A 21,388-nucleotide genomic window follows, 5' to 3' on the forward strand; every position below is an offset into this window, starting at 1 on the left:
CTAGCTCTAGATCCTTATATCAGGTTCTAGATTCTGTGGCTCTCAACCTTCCTGCAACCCTTTAATACAGTTCCTTATGTTGTGCTGACCCCAAACATAATTTTTTTTTTTGTTGCTACCTCATAACTAATTTGGCTACTGTTATGAATTGAAATGTAAATATCTAATACTTGAAGTGTCTGATATGCAGCTCCCAAAGGGGTCGAGACCCACAGGTTGAGAACCGCTGTCCTAACGCCTTTGCTCACATACACCTGGGTATGTCAGGGTTGACTGGTTGGCATCATCCTCAGGTGATGGAGGTGATGGTGGCAATGTGGTGCCTCCTAGCAGCTGGGGTAAACTTGATTGTGTTAAAGGTCCAGCCTGTATTTTGGCTGATCCCTCTGTTTATAGCAAGTTTCCAGGCACGGCATGACAACACACCTCTGTAATTGCGACCTTTGGGAGGCTGAGACAGGAGAATGGTGAACTTGAGGCCAGTCTGAACACACGGAGACCCTCCCTGTCTCAAAACTGTTAAGAACAAACCCAAAACTTCCATGGCTGGGTGTGGCGGCTCATGCCAGTAATGTCAGCCTGGAGGGCGCAGGCAGGAGTATTGCTGTGGGTTTGAGGCATGCTCCGAGCTAACTCAGGCTTCAGCAAGAGGCTCTCTCTCACAAGACAAGCAGGCTGGAGAGATGGCTCAGTCCTTAAGATCGCCTAGTGCTCTTCCAGAAGGCCTGGGTATGCTTCCCAGGCCGCATCAGGTGCCTCACAGCTGCCTGCCCCTCTGCCATGACAGCCCTCGCTGATTTTTCTCCCCTTGGCTGCAAAATGCAGTCTGGATGCCATAGACTTCACTAGCAGGAGGGGGGCCTCTGGCTTCTCTCTGCTGGGATGGATAGGGGTTTTTGTTGTTCATTCTCCATCAAGATCTGCCAATAGCTACTGTAAAACTGTGTGTATGAGAGAGAGAGACAGAGATAGAGATAGATAGAGAGACAAAGACAGAACGTTTCACTCCCTAGCCTACCAGTCTAGAACTCACAACTATCTTCCTGGCTTACTTGCATGAGCCGCCAAGCCCAGCATAAAGCTAGTGGTTCTTTAAGAGCTTCAACTCAGAGCCTACTGTGTACATGAGAATCCTTAATGGACGACTCAATTGTCAGCTTGACGAATGAGTAAAGGACCTACCCATGGAGGCAAGATCCTTAGTCTTAGTGTTTGCAGCCCATCCCAAAGAAAGGAACTTTGCTGTTCCTTACATGTTTATTTTTCCTCTGAATATCCAAGGACAGGTTGAAGCAGCTCCTGCCTCATAGTAACCGAAGAAAATGTACTTTGGACACATAGGGAAGGCAGGTGTTTCTGAAACCCCGGAGAAGATGAGTCCAGCAGGGTGAAGTCTGAGACTGTCCCAGCTCCCAAACTCCAGCAGTGCTGTGTGAGCACGTGACTGGCCAAGTTCCAGGGCAAGAATGAAAACGCTGGCTCTTGTCCACTAGACAGTTTTACTCATCGTCTTAAAATGCCATTCCAGCCAGGCATGGTGGCACAGAATTATAATCTCAATACTGGGGGGGGGGGGGCTGAAGAAGGGGATTATGAGTTCAAAGCTACCCTAGGCTGTTACATGCACAGCTTTTTAGAAAGCCTACAGAAAAGCAAAGAGACAAAAATAAAATCCCCAAGCAAATGAAAGTGTTATTTCAAGTGCTTTTTGTGTAATATTTATTAGATACGTGACTTGAAATCTGTGTGTATATGTATATAATTGACTATGTTAAATTCGTTTTATAACATAAGATGTTTTTGTTTATACTCAAGTATTTGATTGTATAAGTTTGGTTTTAGCATTTATTTATGTTAATCTTATGAATGGGTCTTTGCCTGTCCGCCAGATATAGGCAGTGCTTGCAACGACCAGAAGAGGGCATTAGCTTCCCTCAAACTGGAGTTTTGGACAGGTGTGAGCCTCCGTCTGTGTGCTAGAAACAAAACAAGTGCTTGTAACCACTTCAGCCTCTAAGAGTTATTTAAAAATGACTGCTCTTGTCATAATTACTGAACTCACAGAGATCCACCTGCCTCTGCCTCCCCGAGTGCTGGGATTACGGGTGTGCACCACAGTACCTGGTTTGCTATCATTTTCGTGGTTTTATTTTCTTCAAAGAAATTCTGATTGTTGCTAATATTTTCATTTGTTGGTGTGAGGAAGGGATGAGATGATCCCTCTGGAAAGTCAGCCCGCTTGCTAGCCTCAGCCCCTCCCATTGAATATGCTACTTTCCCTTTTTCTCTTCCTGAGCTTCGTTTTTCCTTCCAGCTGAAATGTGACTATACTTTTATTTCTGGGTTAAAAACTTATAGCTAGCTTGTATTCAGTTCTGAGTAGGAAAGCTCACACGGTGTAGAGAAAATCTGTCTTTGACCCTCTGCAGAACTGCAGCGCTCCCTAGGCAGCCCTGAAGGGTTGGATGGTGTGGGAAGCAGAGGAAGCCCTGAGCGAATGTGTGAGGAGTGGAGAGCGTTCTGAGTGAATGTGTCTTGTTGACTTGGGCACAGCCATGTCAAGGACCCAGAAGCCTCAGACCCATGAGGAGGAAAAGCCTCCGAGGCTCTGAGGGAAATGGCAAAGCCCTCCTCTGCCTGCCAAATGCAAATGCTGTCAAGCACAGCTCCCCTGTCCCAGGCGACTAGAGCCCGATTCTGCTTCCCTACCCAGCCCTCCTGTCAAGGCTGGCTAAACCCATCTTCCTGTGCAGTTAGTTGTGTACCATGAGCCCGCCTCCTTATTCAGCTGCATGCACTAAACCAGACTCTGCAGCTCAGATTTCAGGTGTTTAAAATAAACATTCTGAGTTTCCAAGTTGTTACAGAAGGTACTGCTCCACCAGAATGAGCACAGCCCACCTGATCTCAGATTTTCCGCACGTGTGTCTATGTGTCGGCCCTCCTTCACTCCCCCATCAACAGAGTCAGGCTTCCAGGACAAAGCAGTGCTGGAACTGACAATACCGATCAGCTTCCTTTGCCAGCCCTCCTCCTGCAAAATGCCATAAGGTTCTCATACATCCTGCACGCAGTGTCTGGCCTATTTAAATCGCCTGTACGTTGTTTATAGGCTTGGCCTTTTTCTTAGTACAGCGTTGTTTTAAGGGGAGTCTGCACATGTTCAATATGGATGCAGTTACTTTTTAACATCTCCAATCTGCTTTTAATTGAGTGTTTGGAAGTCATATGGCAACAAATATCCCTAGGTCTCTGCCTTCCAGGTTCTTAGTAGGACTGTTTTCTTGACTCTCATGGTTGGTTAAAGCTGGGTTTTGACAAGTCCTAAGAAAACATACCATTAGTACGTCTTGTGCCAGGATGTTAAATGACTAATGTGAGACCTTCTAGAACTCTCTCCTATGTTGTATAATGACTGGAAATGTTCAAGGTGGTGGCTTCCTTTTTGAGTCTTTGAATGGCCACAATAAATCAAACTCTCAGCCAGGTGCTGGGAGCCTTACTATTTGGGAAGCTGAGGCAGGAATATGGTTCAGAATTTAAGGTCACCCTGAGCTGGCAGTGAGTTCCAGGCAAGCATGGGCGAAGGAATGAGATCTTGTAAAAATAAATAAATAAATAAATAAATACTTAAAAAATTAAAATAAAACCCCAGACCATTCCTGTGTCATCTGTATTGATGTGCAGCAGAAGCAATAATTTTCTTTTGAGACAGGATCTGGTTGCCCTGGAACCCACTGTATAGTCCAGGCTGGCCTTGAACTTGTGTCAACTCTCTCGCCTCTGCTTCATGGGATTGCAGATGTGTACTGCCAAGCCCAGCTCAACAAATAAACTTTCATTGCTCTAAGCCACTGCGATTTCAGGGCTGCTTGCTTCTGACATACAACCTGGCCTATCCCAACGGAAACATGCTCTCTTTCCATGCCGTGTCAGTTTGAGCTTTTCCGTTTATGTCTCAGTTTGATCTTTCCCCTTTTTTACAGTTTGATTTCATTGTCATCAACTGAACTCACATTAGTTGGTTTCTTGGAGGGGGCACATTTTTTATACTGACTCTTGTGACTATAGAAAAATATAATTTTAGAAAGACACAAAAACCCCTCCATATTTTAGTCTATAGTAACCTTACTTTTTTTTTTTTCAGGTAATCTCAACCCAACAAGATGTTTGCCAAAGCAACTCGGAACTTCCTTAAAGAAGTTGATGATGGAGGAGAACTGATCTCAGTCTCACACTTGAATGACTCTGACAAACTGCAACTTCTAAGTCTGGTGACCAAAAAGAAGAGATACTGGTGCTGGCAGAGACCCAAGTACCAGTTTTTATCTGTCACCTTGGGAGATGTTCTCACCAAAGGGCACAGTCTCAGTCCAGGTACGTTTCCTTGTGAAGTCCAGTGACTAGTCCCCAGAGGGAAGGTGGCTCTTCTTGGCATCTGAAATGGAGGTGTGCTTCATAGTGAATTCTTCTTTTTCTTTGGCTCTCTGGTATAAAGGGATATCCTTTCTTAATGAACACAATTATGTACACCTGAAATGAAATTAAATGAGATCTGAGTATTTTAAAAGTGATAATCAGGTTGGATATAAAAGTTCATTGTGGCCCATGGTAGCTCAGAATTCAAGTGGGTTCCCTAGTAAGGGGAACAGGGACTATTTCTGACATGAACTCAATGACTGGCTTTTTGACCCCCTTCCCAAGGGAGGAGCATCCTTTCTAGGCCACAGAGGAGGACATTTCAGCCAGTCCTGAAGAAACCTGATAAGTTCGGGTCAGATAGAAGGGGAGGAGGACCTCCCCTATTAGTGGACTTAGAAAGGGGCAGGGAGGAGATGAGAGAGGGAGGGTGGGATTGGGAGGGAATGAGGGAGGGAGATACAGCTGGGATACAAAGTTAATAAACTGTAACTAATATTAAAAAATAAAATAAAAAAGAAAAAAAGAAAAAAAAAGTTCATTGTGCCCATCATAAATGTTAGAGGCACTCGGTGTAAGTGGTTTAGTGTGGAGACTGAAAATGCTGTGAGCTCATCAGAAGGGCATGCTGAGTGTTGTTTCTTACAAAGTGATGCCTTCTGAGGAGAGCAGGGTGGTCTCTCAAGTTGGCCCAAAAGTGGCTATGGAGGGGCTCGGCATTTATGGTAGCAGTTGGATGAAATTCCCTGCCTATGAGCTGGGACTCTTGCGGTTTACTTTTTATTGGTTCTAGTGGAAGAGGCATCTGAGTTGCTTCTATTGTCTGTTTGTCTGTGTGTCCATATGTCTGTCTAACACCCCCACACCTCAGTTGTCCTAATCTGGACCACCCCTCTCGGGCATTCTTGACAGCTTGTCTTCTAGGTCTGGAGCCTGTTAAGTTGACAATATCCATCATCACACTCCTTCAGCCCCCAGGTTTATGTACTTGATGGTAAAACCCCTTTCAAGTAGCACAATAACTAAGTCTAAGTTGGAACAAGAGGGAAAACATAAACCACACACCGAGGGCTGCTGAGTAACTGAAATTTCTCCCTGTGATGTTCAGATGATGACTTGGTAGTATCTTGAAAGATGATGCAGAATTAAGTTGGACTGGTGAGGTCAAGTGACCTCACCACAGATAAGGGATTCCTGAATATGACCATCATTTGAGGTCAGAGCTCAGGCTGGGTCCTGAGTCCTGTTGGAGTCATGGCTGGGAAGGGCAGACTCAAGAGGCTTCATCATTGTTGCTTTTCCCCACTTGCCTCAACACTGGTGTGAGTGTTGGAGAGGATGGGGAGGGGTGGTGGTGATTGGATTGTTGGTGGTTCATTGACAGCCCAATGCTCCCCTTCCACCAGGTGATGACTTGATAAAGAACTGTATATAAGTGACATCTTTTTAGCAGGTCTAGGGGCGACATGAATATAATCTTGATTTCTCCCTATCACTATGTGATCAGTCTTGGGGACTTTTATGTTTTGAATCTAAACATTTTACCCCATAGTTTAATGTTTTGAATGCTTGGTCCCCAGTGTATGGTGTCATGCTGAGAGCAGTGAACCCACAGGAGATGGGGCCAGCTGGTAGGAGTAGGTCACTGTGCAAGGCCTTTGAAGGTTTTACCCGACCCCTGGTTCCTGTCACACATTCCATGATTCTGGTAGTGGGTGAGGAGAAGGAAGTCTGTCAGGCTCCAGGTAGTTTGGAGTCCATTCTGAAGATCAGTCAGGAGCCTTGGACAGACTTGTGTGAAGGACATAAAAAGGCAGAGTATGATGCCCACACAGGCTCTAATGTCCCCTTACTAAATGGTGGTGACTGAGGCTATATTTTTAGAGTTGTATCTTGACAGTACAATGGGGACAGTGGCCTGGGGGCGAGCATTTGTTGTAGAATATTTGACTACTATATATAAAACCCTGGATTCAATACTGAGCACCAAAGACAGAAAAGAGAAAGGGATGGAGAGATAGGAAGATGGAAAATAAAGGAAGGAAGGAAGGAAGGAAGGAAGGAAGGAAGGAAGGAAGGAAGGAAGGGAGGGAGGGAGGGAGGGAGGGAGGAAGGAAGGGAAGGAGGGAGGGAGGAAGGGAAGGAGGGAGGGAGGAAGGAAGGGAAGGAGGAAGGGAAGGAGAAAGGGAGGAAGGAAGGAAGGAAGGAAGGAAGGAAGGAGGGAAGGAAGGAAGGAAGGAAGGAAGGAAGGAAGGAAGGAAGGAAGACAGGCTGGTAGTGCACATGCAAGCTCATCACATGTTACTCCTGAGGGTTCAGAGCAGTGGCAGGGCACAGAAGACACCCTGCTAGCTCTCACCTGCACATGGTCAGATGGAGAGCAAGGAGATTGCTTGGTAGAACATCTGACTGTGGGTGAGGAAGGAGGCGCTTCCCAGCTGACTTGATTGACACTGGATGACAAGGCGGGACTGCTGTGATTCTCAGAGTCTGAAAGACCAGAATAGAAAGAGTCTGGGGGTTTGCGTGCTTTGAGAGGTGACTGGGGGAGTGGGCACATTGGTGACCTCAGCAGAGAGACACTGTAAGGAACTGACCTTCTGGCCGGAGGTCAGGTGTAATGGAAACATTGGGTTTGCTTGGAGATGTTAAGGAGGAACAGAAAGTTACTCTTTATGACTGGTGCTGGGAAGGACTATCCAGGAGGATCTGCCATGCTGTCTCTCCCCTGGGCTTTATGGCAAAAGTGTGGGCACAGGTGTCTCCTGTCAGCCTCCATTAGTCCGAGTTTAGTCTTCATCTCAGATGGTGGCCATCTTGATTACTTATGATCTTTGTAGCAGTAAAACACCTGACCAAGCCAACTTAAGAGAGGCTTCGTTTTGGCTCACACTTTGTGGATACAGTTCGTGGCAGGAAGGGCCTGAAAGAGGGAGCTGGTCATATCCTGTCCGCAGTCAGCTCACTGTGTCCTGCTCACGTGGTCTGCAACAGCAGCCCTGGGAATGGTGCCTCTCGTATTTAATGGGGCTTTCCTACCTCAAGTAATCCAATCTCTAAATCCCCTCCAAGGCGCATCCAGAGGTTTGTTTCTTGGGTGATTCTGGATCCTTTCAAGTTGTCAATGAAGGTAAACCATCACAGTAGCTAAGGAGGGGCCGAGCACCCCTGGCCAGGTCAGGGCTGTGCTCAGTCAGCATGTAGGTGTGCTGACCACATTTCACTAAACACTGCCCAGCCCTGCTACCCATTTGGATGCTGGTGTGGGTTTCCCAAGAGGCTGCAGGCAAGCGGGGCAGTGCATGACACGGAGGCATCTTCCCTCCCTCAGAGCCTTCTGCTCTCTCCCTTCCAGTGGTCGTGGAGTCAGACTTCGTGAAATACGAAAGCAAGTTTGAGAACCATAAGAGTGGAAACATCGGGACGGTTGTGGGGAAGATGAAGTTGAACGTTGGGGGCAAAGGTCTGGTGGAGAGTTGCTCTTCGTTTGGGACCCTGAGGAAGCAGGAGGTGGATGTGCAGCAGCTCATCCAGGACGCGGCCGGGAGGTAAGGGGGACTGCGTTCTGCATGCGGGGCCTTTGATTAGACCTCTGCCAAAGGGCTGGTGGATGTGGACTTTGCTAAACAGCGTGTCTTGAATGCCATCTGTCCTGAAACTTCGTCGGACCACATTCTTTATTCTAGAATTCACTAACTGTTTTCATCTGAGCGTGGAGACCTGGGAAGCAGTGCGTATTATTTTAAGAAAATATGTGCCCTTTCTTTGATGGTATGACCTGATAAAATCCCAACGGTAGAAAGGTTGTGACCTGCTTGAAAAATTTAGTGTGTGTGTGTGTGTGTGTGTGTGTGTGTGTGTGTGTGCGCGCGTGTGTGTGTGCAGATACACATGAGAAGACAACTTGCTGGAGTCCATTCTTTACCATGTAGTCCTTAATAGTCTTGGCTTTCAGGTCAGTGACTTCACCCACTGAGCCATCTTGCCAGCCCCTGATTTGCTTGTAGATTTTGTTTGTGTTTGTTTATTTGCTTGAGACAGTCCCCCTGTGTAGCCCAGGCTGGCCTTCAGCCCTCTGCATATGGGATTACGGGACAATGTCACCACATCCTGTTCAAAGAAATAGCGATGTTGTTCCATCCCAGTGCTGGGGGCCGGACGCAGGACCTCACGTGCACTGGGCGAGGGCTGAGCGTATCTCCAGCCCCTATATTTCTGAGTATTCACATCACAAGCAGGAAAATCACAAGTCTGCTTTCTGCCTTTGTATTTTTCTCATGAGGAAGAGAGCAAGTGAGGGGCTTCATGGCAAAGATCTGGTTTGCAACTTCAACATCTCGGGAATCCCATGTTGGTTCACCTTGTCCCAGGATAGCTCATCATTATTTCTGCCTTGTGTCAGTTCAGCACTCAGCAAGAAATTCTACTGACTGAAGAACGCTATATTCAGGATACTGCAGAGAGCAAAATGCTCTGACTTCCGCCCTAATTCCAGTGAGAGAGATTCCAAATATGGAGTTAAATTAAACTTGCAGTGGATTGATAAGATTGGGGGCACGGGGGGGGGATATATGGAAAGGAGGTATGGTTTTACAGTGAGGCCGGGGAAGGCAATGGGAAATCCGTCTTAGTGCAAAGCCTTGAAGAAGGGGAAACAGGGCCCCCTGCACAGGGCTGCTGTGTGCTGTGACCAGGATGACTTCCCCAGGGTGACCCAGGGAGAGCCGAGCCCCTCACGACCTAAAGACCTCGGGAAAGGCTCTGCCTCTCACTCAGAGCTGGGGAGGAGGGGGATGTCCCTGGAGATTCTGAGCAGGAATGTGACATGTTGACTTGTTCTTTAGGTGGGTCCTCTTGGCGACCGGGTTTGGGAGAGACCGGGTGCACACAAGCCAGGGGCCCAACTGAGAAGTGAGTGCCACGATCCTCTTGAGATGCTATCTCAGCGCTCGCTGTGCCGTTCGTGCGTTCCCACGTGGGACCCTTGTCACCCCTTCCCACCGAAGACAGAGGATTCAAATGCAGACGTGTCAAGGAAAAGGCCCTTCATATTTGGGTGTAGGAACTTGTCTCATCTGATGGTCTTAGGACCGAGGTGGGGGTCAGCGGTAGAGCGATCGCCTGGCACATGCCAGGCCCTGGCTTCTAGCGCTGGCAATGCAAAAAGAGAGTAAGTCCTTGCTCTTAGAATTATATGAGTGATATGCTTATGGAGCAAAGCTATGTTTTAAACTAGCGAATAAACAAGTTCCGAGGAACACATGCCAAGCATTTGGTAGGCAGATTTAGTACAGGCCGGACAAAGTTAGACTTCAAAGCCAGGTACCTGTAACTGGCCTGCTTAATGGGTGTGACAACACTACTGTGTAGGTGACGCTTCCTGGCTCTTCCTGGGACTGCCCCAGGACCTTGCTGTTGGCCAGAGAGGTGTCTCTTTGGTGGTACTGGGTGGGAGGCACAGTCACTCAGGCTGATCTTAGTCTTCTTCCTCCATTGCTCTCTTGGCAACAGAGGTACCTTCCTTCTTGCTGAGCGCTCTCACTGGGAGACTGTGTGTTTATCTGCAGGCAATGCTCCTTTTCTTTGCTAAATCTGGTGACACTGTTCATGGAGGAAGGAGGACAGGAAGGCTGGGAAAGCCCTGGTCCTCTTAGCTCTTTTATTCTTTACCCATCATTCCCTTTTAGCTTCAATTTGCAATGCTCTGCAATCACCTCTCCTGACAGGGGATTTTAAAGCAAGTCTTCGTGACTCAGGTGTAACAGGAAGCATGGTGGCAGCAGCGGGGGATGGGTGGAGGTGTGGTGGGGGTGAGGGGGTGTCTATGCCTAGCCGTGGGAGAAAAAAGTAAGTGGGAACAGAAAGGGAGAAGAGGAGGATCACGAGACACCTACTACGTGTCAGGCAATTGATATTTATCACCCCATTTTCTCAGCGCAGCCCACTGCTTTAGTGTATGAAGGAATTGAGGCCTAGAAAAGTGAAATCATTTGTTGTTGGTCACAGCGCTCAGCCTGGCTGCTGCGGCTGGGATTTGACCCAGGGTTCGTTGGTTCCAAGGCTCCCGTTCTTTCCTCTACATCTTGCTTGAATCGGTGGAAGTAAAAGTGGCTTAGATGTGATTCGGGGTGTCTCTGACGGTGTTGCTGGGTGAAGCATGGGTTCGAGCCCTGTCTTCAGCAGGTGTTTGGGAAGAGTCGGGTCTGCTCCCCTGGACACAGCTGGACAGGTTGAGATCACCTGAGGAGACAGTCCACCCGTCAACTGCCGGTGTGGTGGGGGAGGCATGGTCTGGGGAGTAGCAGCTGAGACACGAGGACTTGGAAACCCAGGAGGTGCCTTATCACACCCCTTGTTACGTTTTGCTGAGAGTTAAATGTGAGCCATTGAGAGCTAAAGATGAGCTACATGGGAAAGGAGGGGAGGGACTTTCCTAGTCTCAAAATGAATACCCATCAATCTAGCATTCCTGTGACTTCACACTAGAGTAATAAATCCTTATCGTGAGGTCCACCTGTTTCTGGACTCCTGGAACATCACCAGGATTGATAAGATGCTATGGATGCAGCTGTGGCCGAGGGCACCGTGAGGAGCCAAGCCTCAGGACTGCATGTTCTCAAGGGCGTGTTTGCAGTCACTCATTTTTATTTCAGTTGTTTAGATAAGCTTTCATGTGTAAACAAGATTTGCAGGCTCTAAAACCCCAAGGTTTAGATCTGGGGTATAGTTTGGTGATGTAGTTCACTTGCTGAGCTTGAGGCTGGAGGATTGACCTAGGGAGCACCGGAAGAAAGAAAGAAAAGAAAGAAAAGGAAAGAGGGAAGGAAAGAAAGAGAAAGGAAGAAAGAGAAAGGAAGGAAGGAAGGAAGGAAGGAAGGAAGGAAGGAAGGAAGGAAGGAAGGAAGGAAGGAAAGAAAGAAAGACTCCACATCTCAAACTATACCCGTGTATATAGAAGATTCATTTGGAATTTGGGGAATCATGTTTATAAGCACCGGGAGCTGATTGCTTTTAACGAGCCCCGGATTTAGCTTAACCATTCTCAATGGAAACTATTCTAAGATAGGCGTCCTTGCCTTCTGTCTTTTTAAATGGAGACTAACTCATGTATTGAGAATTCTCATCACAGCTCAGATTTGTTTCAGTCTTTCTATCCAGCGTTATCTGATAACAACTCTCTAAAATGGTTTTGCATTCTCATCCAGCTGCTGCTTGCCAGTGTATTAGTCCTGGCAGCCTTACCTCACCTACCTCTGCCAGCGAGCTCATTATCCCATGAGATACCTCAAATCTCCCAGAACCTGGAGACCCTCCTTCCTGGTAAATAACCTGGATGGACTTAATGCCAGCCTCTGGCCTCAGTCTCCCCAGCTTCCCTCTGAGATGTCAGATGTGAGTGGACACATACCAGATCTTTCCCCATGAGACTGGACCTTGCTTCTAGCCATGGTGGCATGGAGGTTTTTTGCTTTTTTGTTTGTTTTGTTTTATTTGTTTTTTTCTGTTTTGTTTTGTATTTCTTTGGCTACTTGAGGTCTGAGTTGGTTGTTACCATGCAGGCACACACACACAGGTCATTCATCTTGCTTCTAAGCAAATTTTGGTAAAGCTGATAACATTTGTCTGTATGCACATGGCAATTGGAAAATCAGTTCTTGACAAAGAACTCTCTATTAATTATATAAATTGATATATCATGAAGGCAATGATGTGGCAATGATAAATCTTCACAGTTTATTCAGGCTGTTTTAAAATGATACCAACTCAGCCTAGCTACAAATTTTGTACACATTAAAAACAACGGAACCCTGTTCTGGCACTTTGGCCTTCCTGGAGGAGGTGAAGGACTCTCAGGAGTACTAGTTCAGTGTCGACACTCATTTGGTTCTGCAGTTTTCTCAAAGTGGTCATGTCTTGATTTTAAGAAGGAATGCATGTACAAAGGTGGAAGTGCCCCCCCCCTTAAACCGGGTTTGTTTCCCTGTGGTTAGCAGAGCGTGTGGTAGCCGTTCATTCATCTCGTACACGCCTCAGCTCACACTCTTCTCCTTTATTCTCCTTTTCCTTTGCTTCTCCTTCAGGGGCAGCATGGGCATGAGCTGAGGAAAGGCCCTCTGAACTCTATGGTGGGTGTGGCTAGCGGACACCTCATGCTCATTTCTTAGTGTTAGCAGCTACCTTTAGACTACCAAACATAGTTTGGTAAACTACATTCAATGTGTGTGTGTGAGACAAAGAAAGAGAGGATTTACTATGTAGCCCAGTCATCTGCCTCTCGAGTACTCAGATTACAGATGTGCACCATCACATCTGGAAGGTTTATTTTTTAAAATGAAAAAAATAATTTGCAAATTGTGGTATAATGGAAATTTAGGAATGTAATAAATATATGCCACTTAGGGGTTTTATGAGATCAATTAAAATCTCAGGAGCTAGTATTGAGTAACATCTTCGAGAGTCATTGGCCAAACAATTTAGGTTATCACCTTGGGCTATTGGTTACTCTCTGCAACCCGATTGTAAGGCCTCCATTGCTAACTACTCCACTTATTCCATTAAACATCATAAAAATGACCTAGTTCCCAGCTAATAGCTTTACCCCTCCTTACTAGTGCTCATTGTGGTGGAAGACACTCAATAGAACATCTTTTCTTTCCCTCCCCTTACCTTTCCTTTCTTTGTCTTGCCTTGCGTAGACAGGTTTTCTCTGCATAGCCCAGGCTGTTCTAGAACTTGCCTTGCAGACCAGGCTAGGTTCAAACCCAGAGTTCTGCTGGGATTAAAGGCGTGTGCCATCACGCCTGGCCTAAAACATGTTTACTCAGAACCAGTACCTGAGAGCCATCTTTTTCTGTCTCCATTGCCCTGGACTTCATTATAGCGCTATGGGCTCTGTGCTTCTGTGAGAATTAGATGAGACATACGCAGAGCCTGCACAGCTGCACCTGGCACGTGACGCATCCCCTTGATTCCTTCACCGTGGTTGTGAGTAGGTTCCTTTCTGAAGTTGAGCCAGTTATCAGCCTGAGGCAGGTCAGTGCCTCTGGAGAGAGCTAAATCCTGAGCTGAGGCAGGAGCTGTGGAGCTTAGAAGTGAGGAGAGGCTCTGGCCTCAACGTGGCTAATGTGGCATTTCTGATGCAGCCTCTGGTAGCTCCCGTGTCCTGGGGGGGAGGGGTGGGAAGTGCCACAGCTGAGTTGGCTGGGTTGAGTCAGGAGCTGGGATTCAGGCAGCCGGTGTGTGTTCCCCCACGGCTGACTTGGTGGCAACACCCACCTTTGCATTTCCTGTCTTCCTCTCCAGTCCCTCCTCCGAGGTGAGTGGTATTCAGCTGCTTCAGCCAAAAGCTGGGATGGGGTGAACTCTCCTCCTCACCTTCTCTTTTATGGCCATTTCTCACCAGTCACCTCACACCCTTAAGGACTGGTTTTATCTGTTCTCATGGTCTAAGCTTCCTGACCCTTTCTTTGGCTCTCTCTTGCTCGCCCACCTCTGCCCCTTTCCATCTCTGGCTCCTCCACAGACAGCTCAGTCCAGCGTTCCTTCTTGGAGCACCATGGCTCTCCACGTTCCCCCCAATCTCAGGCCTGTCACCTGACTTCAGTTCCTCAGAGTCACACATGAGGCTTTCTTCCGTCTGGGTGCTATCTGAAGGCTCCTTTACCTTTCCCACCACACCGCCTTCTCTCCCTGTCGCATCCTAAGTATTCTTCATGTCCCAGCCTAGACCCAATGTCCCCCTTAAAAGCTGCATCCCAACCCTCCCGTTGGGGTGCTGAGGTATGAGGAGTGATGTGCTGTGAGTCCCTCATCCTCCACACGTCCCGGCTGGCATGCACCTCTTGTTCACGTGGGCCCTGGCAGCGCGCTGAGCATTGCTCGGTTGAGAGAACAATTGCTTTATCTTCCTTTTACATGCGAGGAGTTGAATTCAGAAAGTAATTAGTTTGCCTGGACTCAGGATTTGAGGCCAGACCCACAAATCGTGTGATTTTTTCCAGTCCAGCTGCTGTGTACAGAGCTTGACGAAGAAGAAACATCCCAAGGGGCGATGCAGGCATTCACCTCTTAGCCCCGCTTCATTTGGCTTCTCCATCTTCCCGGCGTGCTGTCCCACATCACCTGGTGGCTGTTGATTAATTACCTAGCCTAAAAGGTTGAGCATCTGTAATTGCTTAGTCATTTTTCCCTCTCGGTCTCTCTGGATTGTTCTGGGTGACGAAGATAAGATGCGGGAGATGGACGCATTAGGAGCAGGGGTGGTGTGTGGATGGGGGCAGCCCAGCCACTCGGGGAATCACATGCCGTCAGCATCATGCCCCAGCTTTACACTTCTTGCAGTTTGCAAACATGAAGCCATATTCATCTTCAAGGGTGAAAGAGAGAACTGAAGAGACTGTCCACTGAGGTCATCCCTTCACTTCAGGGGCCGTGGTCCAAGGTCTCCAGTGTCTGATAAAACAGCATGGTGTCAGTCCCCTGTAGCCTGTGCGTTTGCCATGTACACAAGTATGGTAAAGCTTGGTCTATACGAGGTAAACAAAGTAGGACAATGTACTGTAATTACATAACAGTGCATAGTGCAGAGTAAAGTAGTGTAATTAAGTTGTGACTCACTGTAAAGTTATGTAAATGTCTGTCATGCTGTGCCGCACCCGTCCTTCTTAGGGCGATACCCCTGATATGTGCCTGTGTCATCAGAGGAAGTGAGGGGAACACCTGAGGGCTTACCACGACCATAGCTTCAGAGTTAGATACTAACAACAAGACTAGCACCATTTTTCCTTTTCAGGTGGATTTGCCTTACTGTTGGTCTTAGCACACGCTCTTTGTTTTCCTTATTAAGTTGAAAACTTCCACCTTCCCATCAAAGGAAGCATGTCAGAGCATCTTTTTGATATGTCCAAATTGTCATCATCAATAATGGCCCTTTGGAGGCCATTATTGTTTATAATGGAAGCGACTTGAATACCACCGCTGGGACATCAAAAGTCAACGTGGTAACTGAGGCTGGGTGACTCCGGAGTGAGTAGCGTATACATGATGAATACTTTGTACAAAGGATGATTCCTGGCCCAGTTGTGTCTGCATGGTAGTCCATTGCATTCCTCAGAACAGCAAGAACTTAGGACTTTTGGACCGTGGTAACTAAAACCTTGGGTAGCAGCGAGGAGATGACTGTGTATTGGAAATGAGCATGCCAAGTCACAGTGGTCGAGGTTTCCAGAATTTTCTGTCCCTTGCTCCAGGTTGTTGTTGTTGTTTGGATCTAAGTGTTCCCCACAGTTCATGTGTTAAAGGCTGGGTTCCCAGACTGTGAGGCTTTTAGGAGGTGGTGGAAGTTAGGTTGCTGGAAGCATGTCCTTGGGGGAGGGGCCCACTGTTGGGGACCCCTGCTCCTCCTTTTGTCACCTAACTTTCTGCTCTCAGGAGATTCATCTACCACATTTTGGTTCCATGTTACATTACATCAGTGATGGGACCAAGCAGCCATCAAGTCAGGGTGAACCTTCCTTCCCTCCCTTACGGAAGCAGATTTATGGCAGGTGTTCTGTCACAGCGGAGGATGGCTAACTGATGCTAGGAGCCTTTCCTGGTTTCTGTGGAGACCATCAGAGCATGCTCTGTGGCCCGTGGGTGGTGCTTCAGGAGGGTCTCTGGCCAGTATTCTGGGAGCTCTCCCAGGAAGCCAAGCAGAAAGATAGATAGTTCAGAAGCAAACATGCAGTAAGCTGTGCATGTCAGGAGGGAGAGGGAAGATCAGGGCAGAGTTTTGGATTGGACCCTGCTGAGCTGTTGAGCTGAGCTCTTATGCTACTCCAACCCTGGGTCCTTGACTTCTGAGTCCTCTGTCCTTTGTATCTCTCTGTGAAATATGGGTGACAAAAGCTTCATGCATGGTGAGGGTGCCTTGCTGCAAAGAACATTTCTTACCCCACATAAAGAAACATTCTGAGGTAGGAGTCCTGGTTAGCCGAGCGGTTAGCTCAGCAGAACAGAGCACAGTGCCTTGGGAATAGAGGACCAAGGATTGCTCCCTTCTCGGGCTATTCTGGAGCTCACAGAGATTAGAGGTGGAAAGTGTTGTCCCCAGGAAGCAGTAAGTAGGCAGAGAAGATCCCACAGCTGGGCATTCTGGGCCTCTCGGAGGTAGTTTCTGAAGTGAAGCTTTGGTCACGGGCTTGGCGCTGTAAGCCCAGAAGGGGCTGGTTACCAGAAAAGCAACAGACTTTCCACTGTGTGAAGCGTCAAGAGGGCAGCCCCAGGGAGTTTAGAAATGATGTTCATGGAATTCATTCTCCTACCTACAGATGTACACACACATTGCTTCCCTTTTACCTGTAGCTGAAGCTAATACGTTGAAGCTCATCAGGAGAAATACCTCAACTACCATAGCTCTAAGCCTCAGTATAAACCTACATTCCTGTGGCCCACAGATTCTTCCTTAACACTCTTGTAGTGACAGTCTCTTCATTTTTGTTGGGCAACTTTTTTTTTCTTCTGCCATTTGACTTTTAAAAATTAAATTAAATTGTCACGAATTTGCTACATGGGTACTGTTTCACATAGTTTCTACTCTCTCTCCCCTTCCAGCTCCTCCCATGACCTTTTTAGTCATCATTGTTCTATATGTACACATGTGTGTGCATGAACACAACCTGGTGAGTCCATTCAGTGTCACTAATGTGTATACATGTTCAAAGCTGACCGCTTTCTAGGCTTCTTTTACTGTCCCCGCCTTATCTTTGGGGGAATGTCAAAAATCAATCCAGTCCCTTGGCATCTCTTCACAATGAGTTTACACTGCTGTCTCTTCCTGGTTTTTAGAATTCTATAAAGTCAGTGTCCTTTAAAAAAAAAGTCAGAAGATGGGTGGCTTGATGGTATTGCTGCTACTGCTGTCCCAGACTATCAGGTTTCTGTAATCTACCAGGGAACACTCTGTCTACGAACAGGTATCAGATTGCATCTGAGTGCTCATGACTGTATCCTTTCATGCCCATGCAGACATTACTAGTCGATCTCAGCTGTCTGTCCCTCACTGCCCCTGGCCTACAGTCAGTTGTAGATTGTTTATTCCTATGCCTAGGCAGCAGTAGGTGCTGGATTGAGTAAAGTGGGTTCTCAACATTACCCAGTGATTGTGTGTATATATGTGCTCACATGTGTGTGCATGTGCTTATAGACTCTAGATCTCAATGTGAGGAGTCTTCCTCAATCACTATCTGTGTATGTGGCTGTGTGTGTGTATGTGTGTTTTGAGGTAGTCTCTGGCTGAATCTGCAACTCATCAGAATCTTCAGCTAGGCTGGCTGGTCAAAGAGCCCAGAAATACATCTGTGTTCCCCTGCTACCCCTGCTCCTACTACCCCCATTTCCCTGCTCCCCAGGCCTAGGGTGACAGATGCACACCACCACAGGGATCTGAATGCAGGTCTCACGCTTTGTTCCGTAGCTGCTTTATTGACTGAGCCATCTTCCTAGCTCCTGAGAGATTTCTATCATTTCTAAAATGTATTTATATGTATGAGTATTTTACCTACACACAGGCACATATGTGTGTGTGTGTGTGCACACCATGTGCATGCCTAATGCCCATGGAAGCCAGAAGTGGGTTCTAGAATCCCTTGGAACTGGAGTTACAGATGGGTATGAGCCACCATGTGGGTACTGGGAATCAAAGGCAGGTGGTCTGCAGGAGCTTTAAGCCACTGAGCACTCTCTCGGGCCCTCCCATTTTATCTTAGTCATAGGAATTGAACCTGGACCTCACGTATGCTAGGCAAGCCCCCTCCTACTCAGCTATATTCCCAGCCTTTACATTTTAAAGGATTTTAAATGCTTTTGCTTCTTGGAACTTTCACTGCATACAAGAAATATAAGATTGTAAACTGGAAAAAAAAAAAAAGATTGTAAACTGAACAAGCTCATTGCCTGATGGCTTCCCTGTTTGCCGGTACTGGGGGATTTCTGTTGCTTGCTAATTCTTGTCCTAGGCTGAGGGAGGTTAGCGCTATGGGCACCATTCCCAGCTATTTTGGGTCTGTGCTTGAGGACAGTTCCCCAAAGGAGCCTTGGACCCTCTCCTGATGCTTGGGGTTAGGAAGTGTTAACGGGAAGAGGGGATGGGCAAGGATACCATTAGAGATTATTTTGCACAGAGTCAAATGAACATATATTTTTTTATTATCTCCCCTCTGTCCATAGCAGGTCCCTCCTCACTGACGATTATTAGATTTTTCTAGTGTTTGGCCTCCAAAAGATGGCAGCACTATCTTGAAACCAGTAAAACAGCTATCAAGCACTATCAAGAAAATCAGGTCTCTTTATGGGAGGGACAAGGCCACCCGGTCTACCCTGCCTTGAAGCTTGCTCAGGGAGCCATGGTGTAGCTCCTAAGTCAGGGCAGCAGGGCTGCTCCATTGGCCTTAGTCTTGGCCATTGCCTTTGTCTGTGGGTTAACGTCTGTTCTCTACCTGAGGCTATGTCTGGCTGTCCCTAAAGACCTCGCTGGGCTCAGCAGGCCTTGGAGACTTGTTACTAGAAGCAAGAGGCTCCATTCCTGCCAGAGATACTCCTCTTATATCTTTAGGTTTCAAGGGCTGTGGCTCGGGGCCTTTAAGCAATCTTGGGATGGGCTGCCTGAGATTTTCCTTTTAAAACAACTTAGCTTTAAAAAGCTTGCACTTTAGTGGGTTCTATTCTGGGAACATTTCAGGGTAGTGAAGTGGTGATTTCCGAGGGGATTAGTCACACCAGAATCCTGCTGGACTCCTCTGCAGTTCCTCTCTCCTAGTTATGGGTTGAGGCCCACAGGGCTGTTCTGATAGGTATGGTCAGATGAGTACGAGCCCACACTTTAACTGTCCCAGACTAAACCCATTTCTAGGAAGAGAATGTTAGGGGACAGCTGGCTCAGTGTGCACTCTGCCAGGTGGTCATGCTGGCTCTTAACCTGAAGCCCTGTCTTCTGGGCCAGAGCACAGTGGCCTAGGAAGACTCACATGTTTTATTGAAAAACAAGTTTTAGAAACTGAGACACAGTATTTCTGCATCTTTATGAGGTACATTGAAGTTATTCAGTACATGTAACTAATGTATGATAGGCAAATCGGGGAGACACACAACTGTTTCTTCAAGCATGAAGCATTGCACACTCTCCTAGTCATTTCTACGTATGCCATGGATTGCAGTGTTTTAATAGTCAACCACGTGTTAAAGAAGGTCCAGAAGTAATTCCTCTGTGTGTGTGTATGCCACATATGTGTATGTCATGTGTAGGTGCCCCTGGAGGCCAGGAGAGGTTGTCAGATTCACTGAAGCATGTGTTGCAGGCAACTGTGGTCCATTTTCAGTTGACTTATGCAGTATAGAGGAGGGAATCTTTTTTTTTTTTTTTTTGCATATGTATAACCAACCAAGACGGCAAAGACACTGTCTTCTCTCCATCCCATGTTCTTGGCACCTTCATTGGAAACCACATGGCTGCTTGATCATAGATTAATTTCTGGCCTCTCTGGTCTAATCCGTGGGTTTTCCTGTTGCAGAGAGCACTGTTAGAATTACTATAGTTTTATAGTCAGAGGATTAGACAGCTGGTTCCTGCATCTACCCACCCGGGGTCTCATGGGCCAGGTTAGATGAGATAGATGTATTATGTAGCCCACGTGAGCGTCAAACTCACAACCCTCCTACCTTAGCTTCCCAGGTGATGAGTTTGCAGGTGCACCACACCTGAGCTTTGTAGTATGTTTTGGAATGAGGTGTTTCCTTCAAGTTCACTTTGATTATTCTGGGACTTACACAAATGTTACTTTTTTTCCTTCTCTATTCCTGTGAAGAAGGGTCTCACTCTGCAGCCCAGGCTGGCTTAGAACTTACTGTGGAGCCCAGGCTGACCTTGAAATTGCCACAATCTTTCTGTCCCAGCTTCCCAAGAGCTGGGATTACAGGTGTGAGCCATCACCCTTTGCTGGATGGAATTGCTTTCTTAATTTCTGTCCCAGAACATTCATTACTGTGGTATAAAAATGGTGCTAGATTTTGTGTACTGACTTTTTGTTGTTGTTGTTGTCCTGTCACTTTACTGGGTTTGTTTGTAAGTTCCAACAGCTTGCTTTCATTATTTATTTATTTATTATTTCTTTTAGTACAACATACAGAGTTGGCAGGCTTCATCTGGCAGCTTTTTGCCGTTAGGTTTATCTCCACATAAAATCACACATCTGCACACCTGTCCTCCTTCTCTTTCCCAGTTGCTCCTGCTAAGATGTCAGTACCACGTTCAATCGCATTGACAGCCTTGCCTTGCTCCTGATACAGGGAGCTTCTCCCTAGCCAGCACGACTTGGCTGTGGGCTTTTCTCCTCTTGCTTTTGCTGCCTTGGGGTGTGCTCTGTCTACACCCAGTCTGTGGAGAGTCTCTCTTTGCCTCAGGGCTGTTGACGTAGCTTTTGTAGGGACAGCTTTATTTCCTACTGTGGGAAATGGCAGTTCCGTTGCATTCAGGTCTTCGCATTGGCTACAGTGCCTGTGTGACTTTGCTGTTTTTGACGGTGCCTACAGGGTTCTAGCAGTAGAGATCGTAGAAGTTCGTGATGGTCCTTTTGTGTCTCCGTGGAGGACATGAACCTCCAAAGGTCTGCGTCTTCAGGCTCCACAGAGCCCCAACTCTGATGGCACTAGGGCTTGAGATGGCCGTTGCCATCTTGGAGGTATGAGATGGGGTTGGGTTCTCTGTAGGTCTCCCAGAGTAAGTGTAGGTGACACCGATGGTGTGATACCTGTAGCCATGACCCCTTAGGTGGCCTACCTCAGGATCCTCAGGATTGATGGGAAATGCTCGGAAATGCCTCAGCCGAGGAACTAGCAGTCGCAGGGAAGTGTGGGAACATCCTCAGCTCTTCAGGAAGGCATTTGGTGATGCCATAGTTTGTTATAGGGGAGACTGTGGTTTGAGGTTTTGGAA

At 47.2% G+C, this 21,388-nt stretch overlaps 1 protein-coding gene across 4 annotated transcripts in view; it reads left to right on the plus strand.

The window, feature by feature from the left end:
* Gsdme (gasdermin E) overlaps positions 1-21,388 on the plus strand; it is a 56,853-nt gene that overhangs the window by 3,184 nt on the left and 32,281 nt on the right. For all 4 annotated transcript variants that reach the window (XM_021631080.2, XM_021631079.2, XM_060380024.1 and 1 more), the window contains exons 2-3: positions 4,148-4,377; positions 7,775-7,967. In XM_021631080.2, the coding sequence (XP_021486755.1) occupies positions 4,167-4,377; positions 7,775-7,967 (404 nt within the window). In that variant the 5' untranslated portion in view covers positions 4,148-4,166. The remainder of the gene's footprint in view (positions 1-4,147; positions 4,378-7,774; positions 7,968-21,388) is intronic.

The sequence above is a fragment of the Meriones unguiculatus genome, chromosome 3 (genome assembly GCF_030254825.1).
Source record: "Meriones unguiculatus strain TT.TT164.6M chromosome 3, Bangor_MerUng_6.1, whole genome shotgun sequence".
Taxonomy (NCBI): domain Eukaryota; kingdom Metazoa; phylum Chordata; class Mammalia; order Rodentia; family Muridae; genus Meriones; species Meriones unguiculatus.